The 26,672-nt window shown below is 43.3% G+C and overlaps 1 protein-coding gene across 1 annotated transcript; it reads left to right on the top strand.

The window, feature by feature from the left end:
• Nucleotides 1-13,355: 13,355 nt before the first annotated feature.
• On the top strand, nucleotides 13,356-14,769 carry LOC122748189 (cytochrome c oxidase subunit 7A1, mitochondrial-like). The gene is made up of 4 exons (XM_043993870.1): nucleotides 13,356-13,370; nucleotides 13,979-14,071; nucleotides 14,353-14,437; nucleotides 14,711-14,769. The coding sequence occupies exons 1-4, from the start codon at nucleotides 13,356-13,358 to the stop codon at nucleotides 14,767-14,769; spliced, it is 252 nt and encodes an 83-aa protein (XP_043849805.1).
• Nucleotides 14,770-26,672: the final 11,903 nt, after the last annotated feature.

Genomic DNA, 26,672 nt, shown 5'->3' with positions numbered 1-26,672 from the left:
TGCCCAGAGGCTTCTGTGGTTGGCATCCCGGGCACGTCTGACTGCTCAGACCCTGGAAAAATTTGTGTTGCTATTACTCGTTCATTCTAAACATTAGTAACTACCAAGAAAAACAAATTTTACCTTTGAAAACAAGGTTTTAGAATATTCCTACGGAAAACTTAAAAACTTTGCAACTTGTTCAAATGATAGATGGTTGTCCTTCATTCCCAAAGGAGACCAAAACAGCTATGTTGGGGTCAAGGCACAGTGTATCTGACTGTGGCTGATCAGACCAACATGAGCTCAGAAGGCTCTACCACAGGTTGGGCACAAATAATCCATAGGAACTTTTGAAATGAAGATGGCTCTAAATTCAATCACAATTCTACTTTGCTCATGGAGCACAGCACCGGTCCTGTGCTAGTGTCTCCCATGTCTCACAATTGATTCCAAAGTTCTTCCAAGAGACCTTGAGAGTTTCCTTGTATCAGTTCTTCTGACTTCCATGGGAACACTACTTTGATAAAATATCAACAAAATGTCCTCTTGGCTTCCATGTCCTCTTCTCATCTCTTTTTCTGATCTTTTTCTTTTCTGATTTTAAAAAAATGTTAAATGGCCTCCTAATTGCTCTCCCTGTTTCCAAGTTCTCCCTTCTCCAATCCATTCTCCATACACTTTTTTTTTTTGGTGGGGCAATGAGGGTTAAGTGACTTGCCCAGGGTCACACAGCTAGTGTCAAGTGTCTGAGGTCATATTTGAACTTGGGTCCTCCTGAATCCAGGGATGGTGCTTTATCCACTGTGCCACCTAGCTGCCCCCCAAAGATTATTTTGAAAAATGTATGGAGGGGGCAGCTAGGTGGCACAGTGGATAAAGCACTGGCCCTGGATTCAGGAATACCTGAGTTCAAATGAGGCCACAGACACTTGACACTTACTAGCTGTGTGACCCTGGGCAAGTCACTTAACCCTCATTGCACCACAAAGCAAAACAACAACAACAAAATAATCTTAAAAGCTTATCTATATGTGTCCATCTTTATCCCTGCTCTAGATATTCCACAGCTCTCCATTGCCCCAAGGATAAAATGTGGATCCTTAGCCAGTCAGGACCTGTCCAAAAGTAGAAGAATGGGATTTATGTCAGACAGCCTCAACTGAGTCTTCACTGCTGCCAGGCAATCCTGCTATGCCTCCCTTTATCACCTCATTCTCCCTGTCTCCACAGTAGCTCTTCCAAACCTTTTCATCCTTCCTCAAACCTCCTGTGGCTCCTTATGCCCCGAATCCTCTCAGCTGAGAACCTTGTCTTATATTTTACAGAAAAAATTGAGTTGAACTCCCTCTTCTTCATTTCTCATACTCAAGTGCCTTTGACCATTCTGTCCTCTGTGAGAAAATGGGTAGTTGTCTCTTCTCAATGAGGATATAACAGTCAATCATACTCCTCCTAACCTGTTTGTAGGACAAAGGTCTCAGATCCCCTCCACCCCCATTGGCTAACAAAATCACATGGTTCAAGGAGCCCTGGACTCAGTAAGGTCCACTCTGGAGTTATGTCCATATAAGGAAGAATAAGGTCCACTCCTGAGTTATACTCATATAAGGAAGAGGGGTAGGAATACTGCATTCCGATTAACTAGTTTTTGCACATAGATTGTAATCCTTGAGTAATCGGACCAATGAGGAAAAGGGGAAGGTCCATTCACATTAGGGACTAGGGTATAAAACAGGGCCTGTGAGCCCCCTTTCTTTGCACCCACTAGCTGCACACTAGGGTGCCTCCTTCTCAGGAGAAGGAAATAAAAGAGCATTTGTCACATCTCTGCTGAGTTTCCTAGAATTATTGAGAAGAGGATTGTTTTTCTCTCACACCTCAATCATCCCTGTCTCACATGATGAAGTGGCCTTACCAAGGCTGTTCCCCCCCCACCCCCCTTCAAATGATAAATGATCCCATTCTATCCCATCTCCTCCAACAGATGGCCCCCTCTGTCATCACTATTCTTTCACTTCTCTCTCTCTCTCTCTTTCTCTCAGCTCATTCCCTCCTGCCTACAAACATGCCCATGTCTCCCCCATCCTGAAACCCTCCCATCTGATTCTTCCATCCCTACCATCTTCTCATCCTACCATCTTCTATCTTCTGTCCCTTGTAGCTGAACTTGAAACAGCATCTACAACAGGTGTCTCCACTTTCATTACTCTCACTCTCCTTGACCCCTTACAGTCCAGCTTCTGTCTTTATCTTTCTACCAACACTGTTCTCTCCAAAGTGACCAGTGATCTCTTAGTTACCAAATCCAACAGCCTTTCCTCAGTTCTCATTCTCCATGACCTCTCTGTGGCCTTTGACAGTGTGGATCACTCTCTCCTCCTCGATACCCTCTTCTCTCTAGGTTTTTTAGACACCCCTGTCCCCCACCTTGTTCTCCTCCTCCTTCTCTGACTGCCCCTTCTCAGTCTCCTTTGCTAGACCCTCCTCCATATCACACCTTCTGACCATAGGTGTCCTCTCTTCTCTTTCCCCCTCTAAAGAACTTCACTTGGGGATCCCATAGGCTCCCATGGGTTTAATTAACAGCTCTATGCTTTTAATTCTCAGATCTATCTTTCTGCTGTAGGGCATCTTCACATTCCTTTCATACATCTTGAAGGAGATATCCAGTAGACATGATGATGTGGGCTGGGATTAAGGGTCAAATGGATCGTGAGTCATCCCAAAAGAATCACAAGACTCAGTGACTCAGTTTCCCAAGTTTTATTGCATTACTGTGGGTGACCAGAAAAGTGGAAAGGTATCTCTCGAAGAGGGAAAGAAAAGATAGTTATATTTATAGTATGGATAAATTGAATATCAGTCTCATTATAATAATCTCCACCTTTGGGAGGTACAGGGGAGGGCTTATCCTTGTTTGGAGTTCCTGGGATCCTAAGCCAACCCCCGAGGCAGGTACCTTTTTCAGTGGAGGTGTGTTTTGGGGGTTTACACGTCATAAGGTGAATCTGGGGACAAATTTGGCCTTTTCTGGGCATTTCTCTTTCTAATTCCCATGGCTAGTTTCAAAACACCTTCATTTTTCATTTAATCCTAGTCTAAATTTCTATAGCTTGTCATTTAGTCTAAGGTCTTCATGGCCTCTCTCTCTCTTTTTCCATTATGGGTACTGATTTATGTGGGTAAGAGAACTTAGCATCCTGACTTCTAAGTTATCCATTAACTGAGGTCTGAATCTCTTTTAGAGCTCATATCTGAATTAGAGCTTGGACCTTAGGTTTTTCTTTTTCTTTTTTTAATTTTTAATGTATAAGGTATTTTATTTTTTCCGTTACATGTAAAGATAGTTCTCAACTTTTGTTTATACAAGCTTTCCAATTTCAGATTTTTCTCCCTCCCTCCCCTCCCTCCCCCCCTCCCCTAGACAGCAGGCAATCTGATATAGGTTATGTCTATATATCTCTATACATATAGATATAGATATATACACATAATAACATTAATCCTATTTCTGCATTAATCCTGTTACAAGAGAAAAAATCAGAGCAGTGATGCAAAACCTCAAAATAGAAAAAAAAAACAATAGCACCCAAAACAAAAGAAATAATATTGTTCAATCAGCATCTATACTCCACAGTTCTTTCTTTCTTTTTTTTTCTTGGATTTGGAGATCCTCTTCTATCATGAGTTCCCTGGAACTCTTCTGTACCATTGCATTGGTGAGAAGAATATAGTCCATCACAGTAGGTCAACACTCAATGTTGATGATACTGTGTACAATGTTCTTCTGGTTCTGCTCATCTCACTCATCATCAGCTCACGTAAGACCCTCCAGGTTTCTCTGAACTCTTCCTGCTCATCATTTCTTACAGCACAATAGTATTCCATTGTATTCATATACCACAACTTGTCCAGCCATTCCCCAATTGATGGGCACCCCCTCAACTTCCAATTCCTTGCTACCACGTAAAGAGCAGCTATAAATATTTTTGTACATGTGGGTCCCTTTCCCCCTTCCATGATTTCTTTGGGCAAAAGACCTAAAAGTGGAATTGCTGGGTCAAAGGGTATGCACAGCTTTATTGCCCTTTGGGCATAATTCCAAATTGCTCTCCAGAATGGTTGGATCAGCTCACAGCTCCACCAACAATGCATTAGTGTTCCAATTTTCCCACAGCCTCTCCAATATTTATTATCTTCCTTTTTTGTCATTTTAGCCAATTTGATAGGTGTCAGGTGGTACCTCAGAGTTGTTTTAATTTGCATCTCTCTAATCATTAGAGATTTAGAGCATTTTTTCATATGGGAATAGATAGCTTTGGTTTCTTCATCAGAAAACTGCCTGTTCATATCCTTTGACCATTTCTCAATTGGGGAATGACTTGGATTCTTATAAATTTGATTTAATTCCCTATATATTTTAGAGATGAGGCCTTTATCAGAAGCACTGGCCTCAAAAATTGTTTCCCAGTTTTCTGCCTCCCTTCCAATTTTGGATGCATTGCTTCTGTTTGTACAAAAATTTTTTAATTTAATATAATCAAAATCATCCATTTTGCATTTTATAATATACTCTATCTCTTGTTTGGTCAAAAACTGTTCTCCTTTCCAAAGATCTGATAGGTACACTATTCCTTTCTCTCCTAATTTACCTATGGTATCACCTCTTATGTCTAAATCATGTATCCATTTTGACCTTATTTTAGTATAAGGTGTAAGATGTTGGTCTATGCCTAATTTCTGCCATACTATCTTCCAGTTTTCCTAGCAGTTTTTGTCAAATACTGAGTTCCTATCCCAGAAGCTGGAGTCTTTGGGTTTATCAAACACTACATTACTAGTGTCATTTACTACTGCATTTCCTGAGCCTAGCCTATTCCATTGATCTACCACTCTATTTTTTAGCCAATACCAGATAGTTTTGATGACTGCCGCTTTATAGTAAAGCTCCAGGTTTGGTACCGCTAACCCACCTTCCTGTGAATTTTTTTTCATTATTTCCCTGGATATTCTTGATTTTTTGATTTTCCAGATGAATTTTGTTATTATTTTTTCTAGCTGTATAAAATAATTTTTAAGTAATCTGATTGGTATGGCACTGAATAAGTGAATTAATTTAGGCAGTATTGTCATTTTTACTATATTAGCTCTGCCTATCCATGAGCAATTGATATCTTTCCAATTATTTAGATCTGATTTGATTTGTGTGAAGAGTGTTTGGTAGTTGTGTTCATAGAGTTCCTGGGTTTGTCTTGGCAAGTAGACTCCCAAGTATTTTATATTATCTACCGTTACTTTAAATGGAATTTCTCTTTCTATCTCTTGCTGCTGGACTTTGTTGGTCATGTATAGAAATGCTGATGATTTATGTGGATTTATTTTATATCCTGCTACTTTGCTAAAGTTGTTAATTGTTTCAAGTAATTTTTGACTTGATTCTTGAGGATTCCTTAAGTAGGTTTTTCTATTAACCCCTTTTTGCCTCCTACATCAATCTAAAACTCAATATGTCCAAAGTGGAACTCATTATCTTTTCCCCCAAACTATCCCCTGCTCCCACCTTCCCTCTGTTTTTTTTATGCCACCTTCTCTTTTGTGAATTTCTTTCTTTCTTTGTTTCTTTCTTTTTGCAAGGCAATTGGGGTTAAGTGACTTGCCCAGGGTCACACAGCTAGTAAGTTGTCAAGTGTCTGAGGCTGGATTTGAACTTAGATCCTCCTGACTCCAGGGCCAGTGCTCTATCCACTGTGCCACCTAGCTGCCCCCATTTTTCTTTCTTTCTTTCTTTCTTTCTTTCTTTCTTTCTTTCTTTCTTTCTTTCTTTCTTTCTTTCTTTCTTTCTTTCTTTCTTTCTTTCTTTCTTTCTTTCTTTCTTTCTTTCTTTTTACAACTTCTCTTTTACTATAGAGGCAGCACCCTCCTCCCAGTCCTTCAGGCTCACAACCCAGGAATCAGCATGAACTCCTCACCCTCTCTCACCCCCAACCCCATATCCAAGTTATTGTCAAGGCGTGTCCATTTTACCCCTGCAACATCTCTCTCATATACCTCTTTTTCTCTTCTGATGCTGCCCCCACCCCAGTCCAGGTCCTCATCACCTCACAGCTGGACTATTTCAATAGTTGCTGAGGAAGCTGCCTTCCTCTGGTCTTTCCCCCTCCAATCCATTCTCCATTCAGCCACCAAAGTGATTTTCCTAAAGTACAGGAATGGCCATGTCACCCCCCTACTTGAGGAAGTCAACACTCTATCCACTGCACCACCTAGCTGCCCACCTGGTACATAGTAGGTGCTTAATATTTATTGATTAATGACTGGATTCCTTGGATAACTATTTTTTGGTTATGTAGTACTGGGCATTTCTTTAAGGCTATGGTTGGTCAAGATGGCTCCTTTCCAGTCTGCAATTCTATGTGTAGTCTAGAGATTCAACCTTGTTTTGATGTTTCTGTGGAGATCCTCTGAGTCCAAAGGAATGCTTTGGAGTAGATTCTGAAATCTGGGCACAGGAAAGGGTTTGATTGCCCTGGTTTTCAGTGTGGTTGCAATAATTCCTTTGTGACAGGAGCACAGATCTGCATGACAGGATTTTAAAAAAAACCCATCAAAAAAATCCATAATGTACCCTTTGTGGTAGACACAAGCTTGCCATCAACAATTTTCCCAAATTTATCGTTATTCTAAATCCAAGCAATGTTCAATCAGGAGAGAAAAATGTCTAAACTGAAAGAGATACTTGATGCTCTGGGACAGCTCTCTAATAGAAGACATTTTAAAGGAACATTTATAGGTTTCCTGAATAAGGAAATGTAACACAATATAGTTATAGAACTGAGGGTAAGGTAAAAGTTTACATTTTGCTTCATCAATCAAGAACAATTATCATATGATCTTGGAAAACTATTTTCCTAAAATTCATTCAAAGGGCCACATCCCCTCAAAGATTTCTGCTCTCCCTGCCCCCGCCCCCCCCCCAGGTGATCAAAAGTATGGAGGTGGCATCTTTCTTTAATGGGTTATCCCATTCATTATCTCTTCTGGGAGGGTGTGGAGAGGGTAAGGCAGCTACATTTAGGTGTACTAGTCAAGGGTGTTGGTCTCCTCCTTGCCTTGGTCCTTGTCTGGTCGATGACCCAATTACTTCAAAGGAGAAGTTCTTCATGGTTGATGAGAGAGGGGAGGGGGAGCATTGTTTCAGAAACTTGTTGTTTGTCCTTCATTCTGGAAGAGAACCATGACATTGGGAGGTGATGTCATGGCTTACAGTTGATAACTACAAGTTTACAGAGAACTGACTGATCCCCACCTACTCTCCATTCCCAGGCCTGGGGCTAACCAATCTTTGTCAATTCCAGACTCTTGATTGATTTATGGATCTCCCCCAAGAAAACTATCCCCTCCCAGTGATTCCCCACCTTACTCCTAGGAGTAAAAGGGTCCACTTACATTAAGTAGTTTCTATTTAGAGTTAAGTAGTGTCTATACTTAACTCAGAAGCAGTTAGTTCTATGGTTTCTTTTGTCAAAGGTTCATTTACATTAAGTAGTTGTAAGACTCTGGAGCAGTCTTTTGGTTCCCTTTTGTTCTGTTACCCCATAAAAACCCTGTCCTTGGTTCCTATCTTTGGGTATTCCTAGCTTCTTGCTTTGTGATACCACGAGCTATAGTTCATCTGCCCCAATTAAAGACCTTATTTTCTCCTATATTGATTGTTTCCTTAATTTCCAGGTTAACACAGTGAATTCAATTTAAGTGAGGAAGGGCTGTGCAAGGTCACCAACCTCATTCTCTCTCAAGATATACATCAGGATGACTGGAGATGGCCCTTGAAGTTTGAGGCAATCCGGCTTAAGTGACTTGCCTAGGGTCACACAGCTAATAAGTGTCAAATGTCTGAGGCTGAATTTGAACTCAGGTACTCCTGATTCCAGGGCCAGTGCTCTATCCACTGAGCCACCTAGCTGCCCCTGTTTCAGAACTAATAGTAAGAAAAAGAAGGATAAGCCTTCCCCTCAGAATAATCCAAAAGCTTCAGACCAGGCTAGTATTATTAAGATGCTATCTTACTATTTCTAAAAGAGGTTGGAGGGGAGGGAGTGTTCGTTCCCACAGACACTCACTGTACTTTGTCATCTCTTTTTCCCTAAATAGTTTCCTGGTTTTGAGGCAGTCAGTTCCAGAAGTCAAGAGGTAAATCGAGATTGGATCTGCGAAGGAGGGGAGAAAACCATGCTGAGATCATACGTAACAAGATAGCAACACAATGCCTCATTAGCTTCTGATCACTTTTCTAGCATCAACCAGAATCTATCAAGTGTCCTCCCCAAATCTCCTGAGGACTCACCACTGATAAGAATTCTGTTCTCCAGAAGTCTGGTGAGCTGGAGAAAAATCATCATCTCTTTGTCTTCCCCAGAGCTTGAGACAAGGGAGTGAAAACCTGTTCCCTGTCCCTCTTTTGGAAGCCCCAGGTATGAGTGCTTAGGAGGGCTTCTGTTCTGCTCCAGTGATCCATCAGAAGCAAGCATGACTGGGGCAGGAGGGAGCACAGGAATTGGAGAGTTTTTATTTCTTTGTGCATTTTAACTCCATGTCATTGAAACTACATTTTCATACATTGAATGTCTAAATTTAGGCAAGAGACTCCGGAGAAATATCTCAGAGGGTGGGGACATTAAGCCACGTAAATGTAGTCAATGTCATTTTACAATATTTGATCAATATTTTATGTCTTAGGCTAAATTGAAAGAACAAGAAGATGTAGAAAAAGCTAATTTGGAACTCAGAATGGATCAGGTTGGGGAGAACTGCTTAGCCGTGACTAGGCTTTAGTGCCCTCTGGTGGCCAGTAGTGGTACTGCGTGTTATAGAAAAGTGGAGAAGTGTACCCTTGTACCTCAAATAGACTTTAGATTAATTCAAATATTGCATCCTAAGAAAATCCAAACTCCTTGGATGGATTTTTTTTTTCCTTTTTTTTTTTTTGTGTGTGAGGCAATTGGGCTTAAGTGACTTACCCAGGGCCACACAGCTAATAAGTGTTAAGTGTCTAAGGTCACATTTGAACTCAGGTACTCCTGAATCCAGGACCGGTGCTCTTTCTACTGCGCCACCTAGCTGCCTCTGGATTTTTTTTTTAACAGCATCAGCACATTCAGGCTGATAGGCCAATTGAATACCACTACTTATCCCACATATGAGTCACATGTGTATGTAGGGACTTGATGTTATCACCTGTAATTCTGTTATGTCAATTTGGAATGGAATGAATGGTTAGGCAAGTTCTCAGGTAAAATTGTAGAGGAATCAGGGGAGCCACAGGAGGTTTGAGGAATAATATAACAATAATAGCTAACAATAATAATAACATTTACTAGTGCCAGGTACTGTGCTAAATACTTTATAATTATTATCTCATTTTGCTAAGCATTTTCTAATTATTATCTCATTTGATCCTGGGATCAACAAATGTGGGAGCTACATGCTTTTCCTGTCCCTATTTCACATGTGGAGAAACTGAGGCAAACAGGTTAAGTGATTTGCCCAGAGTCACCCAGCTAGTATCTGAGGCTGGATTTGAACTCAGGCCTTCATGACTCTAAGCTTGGCACACTAACCTAACTGCTCCCTGAGGAGGAAAAGATTTGAAAAAGACTTGATGAGTGACATAATGAATTGATATGGGAGGTATAAATGTATTACCTTGCTATAGTAGGGCCCCAGTTGAGATTATATACCATACATTTCTAATGGATCCAGTCATCAGGGATTTGTGTTTGTTTTTTTTCAGATCCATTCATAGTAGTATGTAAATTGGAGCAAAAGCAGTGGAGGATGGAGTAATCCAAGGCTGAATTTTGATCAGATATAGGAAAAGGGGGCCAAGAGCACTGGCCCTGGATTCAGGAGGACTTGAGTTCAAATCTGACCTCAGACACTTAACACTTACTAGCTGTGTGATCCTGGGCAAGTCACTTAACCCCAATTGCCTCACCAAAAAAAAAAAAAAAATCAAGGTGAGGATAAGGAACAGGGTTAAAGATTTCGAGGTAGAGAAAGAGGTGGAATGACAACAGATTATGAGTTAAAGAAATTTCAGAGTCATAATTGTGGAAGTGGAACATTTATGGGTGATGGAAAGATCAGGGAAGAGCAGGTCATGGAATATGAACAAGAGATAATAAAATGATGTCAAAGAAAATATGTAGAAAAAAATAAGATATCTCAGCAAAAAAAAAATATCTAGAAAACAAATTGAGCTAATTTACAAATAACTGGACTACCTGAAATTGATGGCCAAAAAATAGGAGCCTAGATATCGTATTTCAAGATATTATAAATGAAATCCACCCAGATGTCTTAGAACTACAGGGCAAAGTAGACATAAGGATATACCAGTCACTTCCTGAAAGAAACTCCAAAATGAAAATTCTGAGGATCATTATAGTCAAAATCCAGAGCTTCCAAGTCAAGGAAAAAATACTGCAAAGACAGACAGGAGCCACAGTCAGGACTGTACAAAATTTAGCAGCCACCACGATAAAGGAGCAGAGATCTAAGTATATAATATTCCAGAAGGCAAAAAATCTGGGTTTACAACTAAGAATAACTTGCTCAGCAAAGCTAAGTATAATCCTACAGAGGGGGAAATTAATCTTTGATGAAATAGAAGACTTCTAAGCATTCCCAATGAAAAGATCAGAACTGAGAAGAAACTTTAAAATATAAACACAGAAATCACTCATTTGATATGTTCAATAAGGTGTGATAGATGATGAATCAGACCCCTATTTTATTCCAGTCAGTATTTTTTGTTTTTGATTTTTTTTTTTTTTGGTGAGGTAATTGGGGTTAAGTGACTTGCCCAGGGTCACACAGCTAGTAAGTGTGTAAAGTGTCTGAGGCCAGCTTTGAACTCAGGTCCTCCTGAATACAGGGCCGGTGCTCTATCCACTGCACCACCTAGCTGCCCCTTATTCCAATTAGTATTAATCAGTTTGATAAGATTCCATAGGGGCAGTGATGATAAGTTCTGTATATTAGGCCCTAGAGTTGTGAACTTCAGATTGTAAATTCACTTGTTTAATCATAGGAAATTAACCAGAGGACCCCCAGCATGGCAGAAGTGACTCAATGACACAGAAAGTTCCACTCCCCCCAGCTATTTTTATTGCCTCTCCATCCTTCCTCACCCCTCTATTGTCCAATATGGGGAGATGGCCGTGAACATTTGGCCAATAAGTGATCCTGTTTGTCAGCCTGTGGACTGCCTTTCTACTGGACTATCTGTCCAGGAAGGTGTTTTGACATTGTTTATCTGCATAGCTTATGGGTCTGCTCAGCTAGGTAGGACTTCATGAAAGGTCCTGATAGGTAGGTCAAGGTTTGCTCATAGGCTCATTTGTCAACTAATGGAATTCTGTATTTTGTATTGTCAAGCTCTATTAACCAATAAGACTCTGCATTTGTCGTTTGCTTCATCTGTTTGGTTGGGTATCAAGCACCATAAAATGAAGGCCCTGGAGGAAGGGGGCATCTCAGATCATGAGATATAAGATTAATGTGAATGGAATGAACTCATCTATAACACAGAAAAGGATAGCAAATGGTTTAGAAAGCAGAATCCAATGATCATTTGCTTATAAGAAATATATTTAATACAGAAAGATGGACAGAGTTAAAATAAGGAGCTGAAACAAAATATATTATGTGTTGGTTGAAGTTTAAAAAAAGGTAGACGTAGCAATCATAGTCTGAGACAAAGCAAAGGCAAAAATAGACCTCAATTTACCCCTTTCAGACTTAAGTAAATCTGACCATAAAAGAAATGAAGGACCTGAATAGAATTTTAGAAAAATTAGACACGATAGATATCTGGAGATTATTGGAGGGGAATAGAAAGAAGTATACATTATATATATATACAATATATATACCCACATAAATGTATGTCCACATACCTATTATATATATATATATACACATACATACATATATATATGTTATACACAATCATAGGTGTGCATGGTACCCTCACAAAATAAATGCAGACAAGTGGCAATATGAAATAGTTTATTTACAGACCATGAATCAATAAAAATTATATTCAGTAAAGGTCCTTTGTAGCAATGATAAAAAACCCAAAACTAAATGCCAATATAGAAATCCTGAAAATTGAAAAGCAAAAAATCCCCCATTAAAATAATAAATAAAACTAGGGGCAGTTTAGAAAAAGACAATAAAACAGTAAGTGATTAGCTAGCTTAATTTAAAAAAAAGAAGAAAACCAAATTAAAGCATCAAAGATGAAAAAGTTGAATTCCCAACAAATGAAGAAGAAATAAAAGAAATTATCAGGAGGGCAGCTAGCCCTGGATTCAGGAGGACCTGAGTTCAAATCCGACCTCAGACACTTGACACTTACTAGCTGTGTGACCCTGGGCAAGTCACTTAACCCGCATTGCCCTGCGAAAAAACAAACAAACAAAAAAGAAATTATCAGGAATGACATGCCAATAAAATCACAATTTAAATGTAATGGATGAATATTTACAAAAATATAAAATGCCCAGGTTAACAGAAAATAATTAACAAGAAATAGAGGACTTAAATAACCTAGTCTTAGAAAAGAAATTGAATAAGCCATAAATGAACTTCCAAAGGAAAAAGCCTAAGGACCAGATGGATTAACACGTGAATCCTATCAAACTTGTAAACAACAATTAATTCCAATGCTACAAATTCGGGAAAGGAGGGAGAAGAGGAAAGGAGGAAGAGGAGGAAGGAAAGAGAGGAGGAAGGAAAGAGAGGAGGAAGAGGAGGAAGGAAAGAGAGGAGGAAGAGGAGGAAGGAGTGGGAGGAGGAGAGGGGAAGGAGAAGGGAAGAGGTGGGGGAAGAGGAAGAGAATCCTGGCTCTCTCGAATTTCACACAGTCAACCCACATAGAGACAGGGCTGTGGAACTGGCCTGGGACAATTCCGGGGGCCTGCCTCGTGGTCTTCAGTGATTCTTCGGTGGCTCAAGGAACAACTTTCCGGATGTCTGGGTACCAGCATCCCTGCTCCAAACCCAACTGAATCTCTCGCTTGGGGCTCAGAAAAGCTTTTCTCTTGGTCTATCGCTGGCCACACCCCTTTCCCCTTTTGGTCAATAGGAACCCGGCTCACACCTGCGGCCACAGCCCCCAGCCAATCGGAGGCTTTTCTCGAGGACGCTCTGGCTTTAACTCTGGACCAAGGTATGCAGGTGTATAAGGGACGGTGCGCAGCGCGTGAGGCCAAGAGAATTTCTCTTGCTGGCCGAGGGTTAAAGTGTTAGCTGTCCTCGTGCCCTTGGTCTGTTGGAGCAAGGCCTTGTCACGGATAGGACGCATCATGAGGGGCTTGTTGGTGAGCGCCCCACCCCCTCCCACCCCGACTTTCCGGTTTGGGATCCAACCCTAGAAGGATCCCCTTCTGACCCCAGGCAGGGAAGGAGTCATCCCTTATACCCTGTTACAAGAATGTTCAGATTCCTTACTTGCCATTGTATGAACAAGCTAACACAGGTGACAGGTACAGCTTCTTTGTCCACTCAAGAGTGAGACACCCCGCTCCCCAGTATGTATATATACATATACACACATATAAATAAATATAGACCATATATGTGTGTGTATGTGGAGATAGATGGATAGATGGATGGGTAGATAGATGGATGGATGGATAGATAGATAGATAGATGGATAGATGGATGGATGGATGGATGGATAGATAGATGCTTTCAGCACCTCCTATCCCTACACCCCTACCCCCAATCAGGTGGTGTGTGCAAAGGACTCTGGGCCAGACAATTAATGAGCTTCCATCCCAAATTGAGATTCTGTGACCCCGACTGATCCAGGAGCCAGAAGCCAGGGATTTAGCACCCCTCCCTGCTCTGCCCTGAGACCCTCACCCCAGATCCCTGTAGTCCCTGGGGCCTGCCTCATGCCCTCTGCGGTGTGTCTCCCATTCAGGTACGCCATTCCAGAGCTCTCTTCCGATCCTTCAGCTCCAGTGCCAGAAATCACTTTGAGAACAGAGTAGCGGAGAAACAGAAACTCTTTCAGGTTGGGGGGAGCCCAGGCCCTGCTCCCTCTTTGCCCAGGGACTCCCAGGGCTACAGACTTCCCCAATATAGCCCCCTTCCTTGGGATTCCCCCTTAACTCATAATTCTGCCCTCCTGCTCCTCAGGGACCCCAGCTTATCCCCCTGTGCTCTGAGGGGCACTGATTTCTGGTGGGGGGCTGAGACTTCCACCCAAGGGGCCAGGCTGCTGAAGCTTCCCTTAACTCTTGGGAGTGAGGGGAAAGACTCTGCCCTCACCTATCCTCATGGTCTCCATCCTAGGAAAACAATGACCTCCCAGTCTACCTGAAGGGTGGGTCCAAAGATAGATTCCTATATAGCATAACCATGGCGCTATCTGTGGGAGGTGAGTTATGGGGGAGGAAGGGGAAAGAGGGACTAAGGATATCGAGTCTGTGGGGTGTCTAAACCCAGACTGGGACCCGGCTTTCTGTCCAGGGTCTGAGGACCCTAGATTCTCTCTGGGCCCTCGGATTTTGTCTGGTGGGTCTCCAGGTTGGGCTGGGGTGTGTGGGGGGGTGGGTGCTGAGTGCTGCTGGAGAGCAGGGATCTGGGAGGGGGAGGTCAGGTGTAGTTCGGGGCACCCCTCACTTTTCCCTTTCTTCCTTCACCCTCCCAGGGACTGGTTATTGTATCTTTTTCTTCGGCTGGGCCTCCTTTCCCCATAAGAATAATTAGTAAGACAGCAAAGAAGATGGGCCTGGAAAAGGTGGGGCCAGAGCCAGGACTGGCTGAGGGCTGGGGCTGGGAATCAGTAAAACTTCCCCCCTGGGGGGACAGTTAATTCAGAGCCAGAACTGGTCTTTCTGTCTGTCTCTATGGACACCCCAGGACCCTCCCCATCCCCAGAAACCTCTCCAAAGCCCTATAACTATTGTTAGTCCCTACCCACAAGTTCCAATAGAAGAGAAAGGCTTCATGGCCTGGAGGGTAGGCTGCGGGGAGAGGGGCATTCCCATGCAAGGAGCCCCTTCCCCGGTAGGATCATCCCCTCCTAAGCAGAATCTTCCCGAGGTCAGGATGAACTTCCCGAGAGGTCTCACCCATGTTCCTAATAGTTTCTCTACATCTCCTTGCATTCGAATGCTCCTTTTTAGACCCCGGATCCTTGGGCTCAGCATGATGCTCCCTCACCCCCTCAGGACCGAGGGTTCCTGTTTTTTGGGTGTCCTGAGCCACAGGGGAAGGCTGGGGGCAACAAGATTCAGTCAAAGGGGATGTCCTGGTCCTGTAGCGGGTGAAGTGGTCTTGGGGGGAGGTGACCCCATGGGGCATCTGGGCACACGGATATCTGGACATTTAGCCCCCCCCCCCAGGGCCAACCTTGGACAATCCACCCATATTTGCTGCCAGTAATCTCAGCTTTAATTCACTCTTTACCATTGAACCAAACATTTATCAGGCAGCTACTATGTGGCAGGTGCTGCTGGGCACCAGGATACAAAAACAAAAAAGCAGCAGTTCCTTTGCCCGTAGGGAGCTTATATTCTTATCAAAGGAGACTCGTGTACAGAAAATAAGCATGTGTGTAAAAACATGCAAATGCCAGATAATTGGGGGGAGAGGCAGCCAGGGGCTGGAGGGAATTGGAAGGGGGGGTGGCATTTGAGCTTTGTTTTGAAGGCAGTTGGTGATTCTGAGAGGAGGTGAAGAGGGAGGGCATGCCCAGCATGGGGAACAGCCTATGCAAAGGCATGGACATGAGAGATGGAATATTGGGTGTGGGGAATGGAAGAGCATTAGTTTGGCCAGCCAGCCAGCCTGACTGACTGACTGAAGCTTTCAGTGCAAAGCTCACACATTCTAATGGGGGAGACACCACACATAGAAGGTTCCAGCTGCAGGGAGAGCTAGGTGGCACAGTGGATAAAGCACCTGCCCTGGATTCAGGAGGACCTGAGTTCAAATCTGACCTCAGATACTTAACACTTACTAGCTGTGTGACCCTGGGCAAGTCACTTAACCCCAATTGCCCTGCCAAAAAAAAAAAAAAAAGAATGAAAGAAAAGAAAAAAAGAAAAAGAAAAGAAGGTCCCAGCTGCAAGTCAGATGGGAAGGCCCCATGGTCCTTAGGGTACAGGGGCAGATGATGATGTCTCCTTTTTAATGCCATTTTCATTAATGAAACCATATCAGTTTCTGATATTGAACCATGATAGTGACAAGGACTTTTGGTGACAAGAACTTGCCTTTCTGGGTCTTCAGCAGCTGTGAGAGAAAGAGGAAGAGGAGGGGTGGGGGAGAGAAAGAGGGAGAGGAGGATAAGAAAGGGGAAAGAGGAAGAGGAGGAGGGGGACAGCTAGGTGGTGCAGTGGATTGAGCACTGGCCCTGGATTCAGGAGGACCTGAGTTCAAATCCAGCCTCAGACACTTGACACTTACTAGCTGTGTGACCCTGGGCAAGTCAATTAACGCTCATTGCCCCACCAAAAAAAAAAAAAAGAAAAAAGAAAAAAGGAAGTGGAGGAGAAGGGTGAGGAGAAAGAGGGAAAGGAGGAAAAGGGGGAGAGAAAGGAGGAAGAAACAGAGGGAGAGGGGGATGTGAAGGAAAAGAGGAAGAAGGGGGATCAGGTGGAAACAAAAAAAGATATCCAGATGACCCCTTTCTAAGAGATGAGGCACAGAAAAACATTTACCCTAACCCACCATTTAGAGATGCCAAGTACTAAGTATGCTGATGTGACACCTGGAGGAACGAGTCCTTATAATCAGTCGTTTGACCTTCTACTGGCAGAGATAAGGGTCAGGTGTGGGTTGCAGCTGAGCTACCGGCCAGAGCTGAGAGGCCACTGAAAGTCAGCCAATTCTCTCATCAGCCAAAGAGGGGCTGCTCACAGGAGACAAGGAGGAAGTTCATTTTCAGGGTGGGAGGGTTAGGAGAGGAATCCCCAATGAGTCCCATGTTCTCCCAAAAGTGTTTCCTGGTTTCTTGACTCTCCCTTGGGGCTCAAGGCACATTTTCCTATAGAAACAACAGAAAACTTACAGGGCTCTTAAAACCATGTTTCAACTGTACTATGACTTAACATGGCTTCCGGGGGCTAGCCTGGGAACCTAGACACCCTTTGGAAAATTGTTGTTCAGTCATTTCAGTTATGTCTGACTCTTCGTGACTCCATTTGGGGTTTTCTGGACTGAGACATCGGAGTGGTTTACCATCTCCTATTCTAGTTCATTTTACAGATGAAGAAACTGAGACAAACAGGGTGAAATGATTTGCCCAGGGTCACACAACTAGTAAAGTGAGGCCAGATTTGAACTGGAAAATTACCTTGCAAAAATGCATTTTAAGTCTGATAAACTTTGAAAGAAATAATAGGTCATATTTATATATTATCTATTGTGTACCAGGCACTGTACTTTATTCTTATCTCATTTGATCCTCACAACAACCCTTGGGGGCAGTGTCTGTTACGATCTCCATTTTCTGGCCGAGGAAACAGAGGTTAAGTGACTTGCCCAGGGTCACACAGCCGGTGAGTGTCTGAGGAGAGCTGAACTCGATTTCCTGACTCCAGGTCTGGTGTGCCACCTAGGGGTCTGCTACTTGCAGCGTATCTGATTTGGGTTACTTACCCTGTCCCTGCCTCACTTTCCTCATTTGTAGAGTGAGATGATTAGAATAATGGTTTCCAACATCCCTTATGGGTCTGGATCTTGTGATTTTCTAGCTTGGATCATAGGAACCTGTGGGGAGGCCACCAGAAGAGCAGCACTCCTTTGGCGGTCAGTCTGGTGAAGCCAGACAGACTCCTCAGGAAGCATAAAGTGAAATACATAGACAAGCAATTCTGTGGAAATGCAGCTGTCCAGTAATTGATTCAGCTCTGGGGTGAAAGTGCAATGAGGCACTCATGGGCCATAAAATTCAATGAAGCAACATTATTAATAGAGTAAATGAACGCAATTCCCAGAGTTAAAAAAAGCTACTAGTCCCAGCGTTACTCTACTCTGCCTCTCGTGCCACTGGGGACAGGAAGGTCTCCACAGAGCAGAAGCACCAGTCAGAATTCTGACCTCAATTCCCCCCAGGCTGGGCCCAGGAGACAATGAAGCCAAACGGCTTCCCCCCCCTCAAGGACCCAGTCCAGCCTCCAAACCACTTGAGCCACCACCTGTTCTGAAGGGCACTGGGCAGGCTGAGGAGGAGGAAGGGCGGGTAGGGACAAGAGGGAAGAGAGGAGGAAGTGCCAGCTGCAGCTCGGTGCATGGGGAAGGCCCACCCCTGATCTTAGTGGTGGGTGGGTACTGAGGGCTGGCTCAGGGGGCCCCCTCAGCATAACCACTGTAGCACAGCAGCAGCTATGACATCAGAGCCACAGGTGCAGAAAAGAGAGGACTGTGAATACCCTGGGGTGTGCCCTAAGACGAAAGGGCTGGTGGTAGTAAAACCTGGGAAGACCTGTATGAACTGATGCAGAGTGAAGTGAGCAGATGCAACCTCGATAACAGAGGACAACAGAACACACTGCCCTTCTGAGAGGGGAAGGACTCATGATGGAGAAAGAAAACCAGAGATTTTTGGACATGGCCAATGTAGGAATTTGTCTTGACTATGCATATTTATTGCCAAAGTTTTCTTTTTTTCCATCCCAGTGGGGTGAAGGGTGGGATGTGTGCAGGGGAATAGGAAGAAGAGAAAATATTTTTTGTTCACTGAAAAAATTTAATAAAGGGGGAAAAACCATGTATCATTCCTTCCACAGAGTCCCTTCCACTGTGGAAGAAGTGGGGCATGGCTCTTAAGGGTAACTGTGAGGGCTGAATAATCTAAAGTCATAACATGCCATGTGAAGTTGACAGAACAAAGAAATGCAAGAGATATCATGGTGGCTTCAGGCTGGGGATGCACTTAGTAGGTCCTCTTTTGTCTCCATTCTCACCTAGCCTGTAGTCATTGAATGGCTGTTGCCTGGGAAACACTGAGACCTGGGAAAGCCCTGAATGTAGAAAGACCAAGGTCTTCCACTGCATTCCAGGTCATCACCAGTCATCTTGACCTTCATCTTGTCACTGGACTTCAGTGACTCCAGAGGAGAGAGTTGAGACTGAGGACTTTCCACAGCTCTGCCTCACTTAATTGCAATTCATCCATGAGTCAAGATGTCACCCTTGAGGGGCAGCTAGGTGGCCCAGTGCATAAAGCACTGACCCTGGATTCAGGAGGACCTGAGTTCAAATCTGGCCTCAGACACTTGACACTAGCTGTGTGACTCTGGGCAAGTCACTTAATCCCCATTGCCCCGAAAAACAAACAAGATGTCACCGTTGTGATATCATTGGTCCTCTTTGAGAACAAAGGACAGACAAAAGAGTACAGGCCTGGAGCCAGGAAGACCTGAGTTCAAATCCAGCCTCAGACATTTTCTAGCTGTGTGACTCTGGGAAAGTCACTTCACCCAGCTTGCCCTGGTTTCCTCATCTGTAAAATGAGCTGGAGAAAGAAATGGTGAACCACTCTAGTATCTCTGCCAAGAAAACCCCAAAGGGGTCTGACAAAGAGTCAGACGTGACTGAAATGACTAAACAACAAAGCTGTCTCATTAGCCTATTTAGTAACTTATCCCATTTTCTCTGGAGAAATGCTCTGGCAACCTTACAGATTAATAGCTGTCTGGTCTGACAGCTCTCCAGATCATTACCAGGAGAGAACAAAGTGATATTCATCAGGTTCTCCTCTTAGAATGTCATAGGATTGGGAGATGGCTGTCCTCACACAGATATATGCAAGAGGATAAGCCTTTAGGCTGGTCCTTGGAGAGCAGACTCGAGATGTTTCCAGGTCCGGACTTGCCAGCTTAGTAGGACCTTCTCGACTTTGGGTTCCACCAATGTAACATGCCAATGCCCAGGTCATCTCCAAGCCGCTGAGACATCAGAGGAGAGGTATTTATAAATCAATGCAGTTTAGTGGCTCACTCCTAAGATCTAAGGTTACTGTTACTTTAGGAATGTCATATGCTGTATGAAGCCAACAAATATTTATTAAGAGCCTACTATGTGCAAGACCCTGTGGAGATGACAAAAAACAAGCTGCCTGCCCTCTGGAAGCTTTCAGTCTAACAGGCTGAGAAGATATCTACACAAATAACTCTAATCCAATTTAGATGATGCCAAGTAAATAGGAGAGGCCCAGAGGAATCACTCTTTTTTTTTTTTTTTTTTTTTTGGCAAGGCAATGAGGGTTAAGTGACTTGCCCAGGGTCACACAGTTAGTAAGTGTTAAATGTCTGAGGCCAGATTTGAACTCAGGTACTCCTGAATCTAGGGCCGGTGCTTTTATCCACTGTGCCACCTAGCTGCCCTGGTCCTTTGTTTTCTAATAGAACCAGTGACATCGTGGGATGAAAGAAGACCAGAAAAGAGAGAGAACACTTCTTTTATTCTCCATTACAAAGGATGGCTTTCTGGGGGAGGGAGGGAGGAGAGAGATCTGGAAATGAAGATGATGGAGAAAAGGATATCAATTCCTAAAAAACAAAAACTGGTAAATGTCAAAATGAGAGCAAAGACAATTATTATTCTCGGTATCTCTGGGACGCTGTCAAATTAAACCGAAAAGAGTAACCACAAAAAGACAAATCAGAGCCAAGAAAATACCATCACCATAACACTGTAAATGAAGGCAACAGTATTCTAGTCGAGAATGGTGGCCAGTGATATACCATACTCCCAGACCTGGGATATCTGTCACCTTCCTATGGATCCTAGATAAGCTTTTTTTTTTTTTTGGGGGGGGGTGTACTTTGTAACAGGATTTGTTAGGAAAGGGGCCTATTGTGTCAAAACAAAATATATCTTTACCTTTAAAAATAGGGCTAGAAAGGTAGGTTGAAGTGAGATGATGGTGGGGGGGGGCATACATTGCAGGCTGCTTGGTCTTTAACCTTTAGGCCCTAGGAAATGCTTTTTCACTTGTGAGCAAGGGAACAAGTGGATCATGACAGTAGATTTGAAAAATGTCTACTTTTCCCTTTCATGTTCCGTTCTCCACTCCCTTGCTTAATCCCAATGGAGAATGGAAGAGAAGGGGGCAGCTAGGTGGTGCAGTGGATAAAGCACCGGCCCTGGATTCAGGAGGACCTGAGTTCAAATCTGGCCTCAGACACTTGACACTTACTAGCTGTGTGACCCTGGGCAAGTCGCTTAAACTCATTGCCCTGCAAAAAAAAGAAAGAAAAAAAGAAATGGAAGAGCAGGGAGGGGGCCAGGAGGTACAAAAATCCTTAGGGGATAGGAAGAAAAGGAAGGAATGAAAGGGGCAGATGCTGGGGACTGAGCAGGGAGAGGTGGGAGGAGATGAAAGTCCAATACTCAGTCCTTCACCATCGAATTCATAGCAAATCCAATGATGACCAGGCTATATAAAGAAGTCTGTCCTGCAACTTTTTTTGTTTTTGCAGCGCAATGAGGGTTAAGTGACTTGGCCAGGGTCACACAGCTAGTAAGTGTCAAGTGTCCAAGGCCAGATTTAAACTCAGGTCCTCCTGAATCCAGGGCCAGTGCTCTATCCATTGTGCCACCTAGATGCCCCCGTCCTGCAACTTTTAACAAGTAGAAGTAGTAAAAGAAAGAGAGGAGAGGACAGTTTGAGTCTATAATGGATATGAAATAGCACTGGTTACCCAAGGTGGACCCTATGGGAGATAGTTATCCCTTCCACATCACCACTTTCCCCATGGAGGTTTCAATATAGTGGGTCCACATACAAAATTAAATGGGAATTTTGGGGAAGTTTTGTGGAAGCCACAGACTACACATAAAGGCCAGCAGATGACAGAGAAAAGGTTCAGATACTCAGAAATGCACAAAATATATGTATAGTATTGTATAATATTAACATATTTTATCATTTAATACCATAATAATTTAGGCTTCTTCTCTGGTACAAAGGGAGGGCAAAAAGTTTTTACACAGATTTTCTAGATGGTGGGGGCACTGTGCCCCTAACCCCTGCGATGTGGAAGAGAAAACTATTTCTTGAGTGGTCACTGAGACTCCCCTTCCAGCTTGACCGTTTGGGGGTAACTAGTGCCAAGATATTGCACTATTTATCCAAACATATAGAAAAGGAGAGGAATGGTCAGTGTGATTTGAAGCTCTTCCCTAAGGTCCAAGCCTTACTCACCCTCGCTAACAAGCTTGGGCTGGTGGATAGCACAACAAAGGACAGGAATTGGAGATCAGAAGGCACAAGGGCTAAAGGAACACACTAGGTGAGGGGGAGGAGAAAAGCAGAGGCAAGAAGGGGCCATGCTCTCCCCCAACCCCAGTGTACCCTGCTGTATACATTCATCTTCCCCAGGAGCGAATCAGAATAATAAAGTCAGTGTACAAACTTGAAAAAAAAGTTACCTCCCCCCCCTTTAAAAAGTCATTAGGAGGCGGGGGGCAGCTAGGTGGCGCAGTGGATAGAGCACTGGCCCCGGATTCAGGAGGACCTGAGTTCAAATCCGACCTCAGACACTTAACACTTACTAGCTGTGTGACCCTGGGCAAGTCACTTAACCCCAACTGCCCTGCAAAAAAAAAAAGTCATTAGGAAGAAGCTTCTGATGCTCAGCAGGGATCTAGTCAGAAAATTGTCCAACTACTCAGCAAGAGAGGAATATTGAGAATTAGGTGCACTCTGGAGAGGAAGTGCTCTAAAGATGCTGAACTGTGGAGTAATTCCACTGGGGGGGGGTCTTTATGACAAGCTGCTAGGTAGGGAGCTCTCAGGAGTCAGCATCTTAGAACTGTGCAGGCTAAATTAGGCCCTGCTGGGGAAAAGTTAATGCAGTCTCGGTGTGAGAAGAACAAAGCAGGGAGAACTAGGAAAGAAGGAGGCAGGCACGGCTGGAAGATGTTGGAAGAGGATGTACCATTCCTTTTCCCCTGGTTTGCTGTAGCTTCTTCGTGGTTTTGCCTGAAGCTGTTCCAACCTGGGGAACAGGGAAATGCCACTGTAGGAAGGTCCCAGGTAAGCATCAGTCATTCCGGTCAGAAGGCTTGGACTGCTCTTTTACCACCACCACACATATGGGTACACACACACACTCTCTTTTTTTTGTTTTTGTTTTTGTGTGTGTGCGTGAGGCAATTGGGGTTAAGTGACTTGCCCAGGGTCACACAGCTAGTAAGTGTTAAATGTCTGAGGCCGGATTTGAACTCAGGTCCTCCTGAATCCAAGGCTGGTGCTCTATCCACTGCGCCATCTAGCTGCCCCCACACACTCTTTTTTTTTTTTAAATTAATAAAGTATTTTATTTTTTTCCCGTTACATGTAAAGATAGTTCTCAACTTTTGTTTATACAGGCTTTCCAATTTCAGATTTTTCTCCCTCCCTCCCCTCCCTCCCCCTCCCCTAGGCAGCAGGTAATCTGATATAGGTTTTATATATATATATATATATATATATATATATACACATAATACCATTAATCCTATTTCTGTATTGGTCATTTTATAAGAGAAAAATCAGAGCAATGATGAAAAACCTCAAAATAGAAAAAACAACAGCACCAAAACCAAAAGAAATAGTATAGTTCATTCAGCATCTATACTCCAGTTCTTTTTTTTTTTCTTGGATTTGGAGATCCTATTCTATCATGAATTCCCTGGAACTCTTCTGTACCATTGCATTGTTGAGAAGAATATAGTCCATCACAGTAGATCAACACTCAGTGTTGATGATACTGTGTACAATGTTCTTCTGGTTCTGCTCATCTCACTCATCATCAGCCCATGCAAGACCCTCCAGGTTTCTCTGAACTCCTCCTGCTCATTGTTTCTTACAGCACAATAGTATTCTATTGTATTCATATACCACAATCATTCCCCAGCCATTCCCCAATGGATGGGCATCCCCTCAACTTCCAATTCCTTGCCACCACATAAAGAGCAGCTATAAATATTTTTGTACATGTGGGTCCCTTTCCCCTTTCCATGGTTTCTTTGGGGAAAAGACCCAAAAGTGGTATTGCTGGGTCAAAGGGCATGGACAGCTTTATCGCCCTTTGGGCATAATTCCAAATTGCTCTCCAGTATGGTTGGATCAGTTCACAGCTCCACCAACAATGCATTAGTGTTCCAATTTTCCCACAGCTTCTCCAACATTTATTATTTTCCTTTTTTGTCATTTTAGCCAATCTGATAGGTGTCAGGTGGTACCTCAGAGTTGTTTTAATTTGCATCTCTCTAATCATTAGAGATTTAGAGCATTTTTTCATATGGGAATAGATAGCTTTGGTTTCTTCATCAGAAAACTGCCTGTTCATATCTTTTGACCATTTCTCCATTGGGGAATGACTTGGATTCTTATAAATTTGATTTAGTTCCCTTTATATTTTAGAGATGAGGCCTTTATCAGAAGTACTGGCCTCAAAAATTGTTTCCCAGCTTTCTGCCTCCCTTCTAATTTTGGATGCATTGCTTCTGTTTCACACACTCTCTCTTAATAGCCAGAGGGTAAATTACCATTTCTACATGGCAATGGGCATCATTCTAATTCCCAAGGGCCTCTCCAGGTACCATGATCTGAGGCTGGAAGGGATCCTGTATCCCTTTCCTAATTCAAGAGGTATGAAAATGCAGATCCCTGCTTCTTTCTTGAGGCTCATATCCTTCCCATCTCACTAGGTGCTGGAGACAGCCCTGGTGCCTTCACGTCTTCCTGCCTTCTTGCAAGCTCCATGGCTGGATAAGGTTCCAGGGTGTGTAGGCCTAGGCCTGGACCTGTGTACACAGCACAGCAGAAGAGAGAGAAGGGAGAGGGTATGTAAATGCTCATGGAGACGAGGGGCCACCATCAAATCAGTAGGCCGGCAGACTGAGCAATGGAGAATGGATTAAGGGCAAAGTCAGGTCAATTTAGGGTATATCTGTAGTTTCCTAGCACTAGCCCCTCCCAGGTCTGTCTCCCCCAGGCTCTATGGCTCTCTGCTCACTTTTAATTTACAGGTATCTTTGACCACTCATTACAGGTCTTATAAGTTAGTATGAACTGTTTCTCAGTCTTCCAGGGGAGAGAAATGATTACTAGTAACCAATGATTTGGGGAGTTTCCCCCCTTTATCTAAAGTCCTCATCTCAAGACTCAGCCTCTGAAGGACAGGACCAATGTTAGTATATAGGATTAACAGTCTCCTCAATCTAGGTATTGCTACCCTGCCCAACCTTACCAAGAATTTAATGTAAGGTTTTGAAACTCTGGCCCACTGTGTTCTACTCAGGCTTGGGTGGGGAGATATAGATCCTTTGTCTAAATTTCCCCAAGACTGGGGGTGATTTAGAAGTAAATGATCAAGGTCACATGCCCAGTCCCTCATTAGAATATTCATTCTCCCTCATTAATTGTTAACCAATCAGAACTGATTGCCACCCTCAGGAACACCCACTCTTCCAAGGGCATATAAACTGGGAGCCTACCACTATGATTCATCTTTGGTCTGAGAGAGATGGTCAAATGACCATTCCTTTTATTAATAATACTCTAGTATTAGTTAATTATCCAGAAATTATGTCTTTTGAAAATTTCATTTGTCACATGGGTAAGCATCAGTCATTGGTATGGCAGTGCAGCAAGACTAAGCATAGGAAAAAGCAGAGGTGCAAATCAGTTTGTATAAAAAGGTGGGGCAGGGGCAGCTAGGTGGCGCTGCAGTGGATAAAGCACCAGCCCTGGATTCAGGAGGACCTGAGTTCAAATCTGGCCTCAGACACTTGACACTTATTAACTGTGTGACCCTGGGCAAGTCACTTAACTCCAGTTGCCCCGCAAAAAAAAAAAAAAAAAAAGGTGGGGAAGGGAATGGTATTATGTCAATGGAGCTCTTGGGTGAGCAGAAGGCATGAGTTTGAGAGAATCAGAAACATTTTTCAATAAGTGACATCTTTAAGGCACATGTATGTTTTCATGCCTCAATGTAGGAAACCATTCTCACCTTCCAGGTTCTCATGAGTTCAGGCTGCTCACTGAGGCTATCTTTCTATTAGTGGAACCATCTGTCTCAGAGGCAGTGGAGAGGGTACCCACGAAGTAGGTGGGGACTTGCAACCCACAAATGTCAGAAAATTAAAGGTTCTTCTCAAGGCAGAAAGAAAAGCCAAGATGTAGGTAAGCACTGCTTACTAACAACTGTATTTGGTGTTAAGGGTATTTAATTTGTGATAAAACATTTCCAATTCCTTCAGCTTCACTCTAACTGGTGTACTACTTCACTTACAAGCAAGGAAAACATACTGGAAGAATTATCAGCATTTACAGGGTTGGCTCTGCAACCCTGTACAGTGTAAATGTACAGTGTAACAAGTAGAAAGTCATCTAGGTTGACAACTAGGTTGATAAAAAAACATTTCCTAGATCCCACTGGTCCCATGGCCCAAAGGTCTGGATTTCCTTGGGGAATGGGCTGTCTTTAACTTCCATTGCTGTAACTTCATTTTCCTGTGCTACAGGCCTTGTAGGTTTTTCCCAACCACATTCCATCCCTGAAGTCCATCCGTTCACTTCTCTGCTCTCCCAGCGTTTGTTCTTCAGATTGGAGATGGTCTCATATTTTACTTTGCTAATTTTCAAATACCCCTGTATTTTCTATATG

Source organism: Dromiciops gliroides, chromosome 3 (genome assembly GCF_019393635.1).
Source record: "Dromiciops gliroides isolate mDroGli1 chromosome 3, mDroGli1.pri, whole genome shotgun sequence".
NCBI lineage: Eukaryota > Metazoa > Chordata > Mammalia > Microbiotheria > Microbiotheriidae > Dromiciops > Dromiciops gliroides.
This window is presented reverse-complemented; position numbering and strand designations above follow the sequence as displayed.

What these genes read in the sequence shown, in the direction of transcription:
- LOC122748189 (XM_043993870.1), top strand. An exon ending in AGAAACAGAAACTCTTTCAG is followed by an intron (nt 14,072 to 14,352) that starts GTTGGGGGGAGC and finishes TCTCCATCCTAG; the next exon opens with GAAAACAATGACCTCCCAGT. An exon ending in CATGGCGCTATCTGTGGGAG is followed by an intron (nt 14,438 to 14,710) that starts GTGAGTTATGGG and finishes TCACCCTCCCAG; the next exon opens with GGACTGGTTATTGTATCTTT.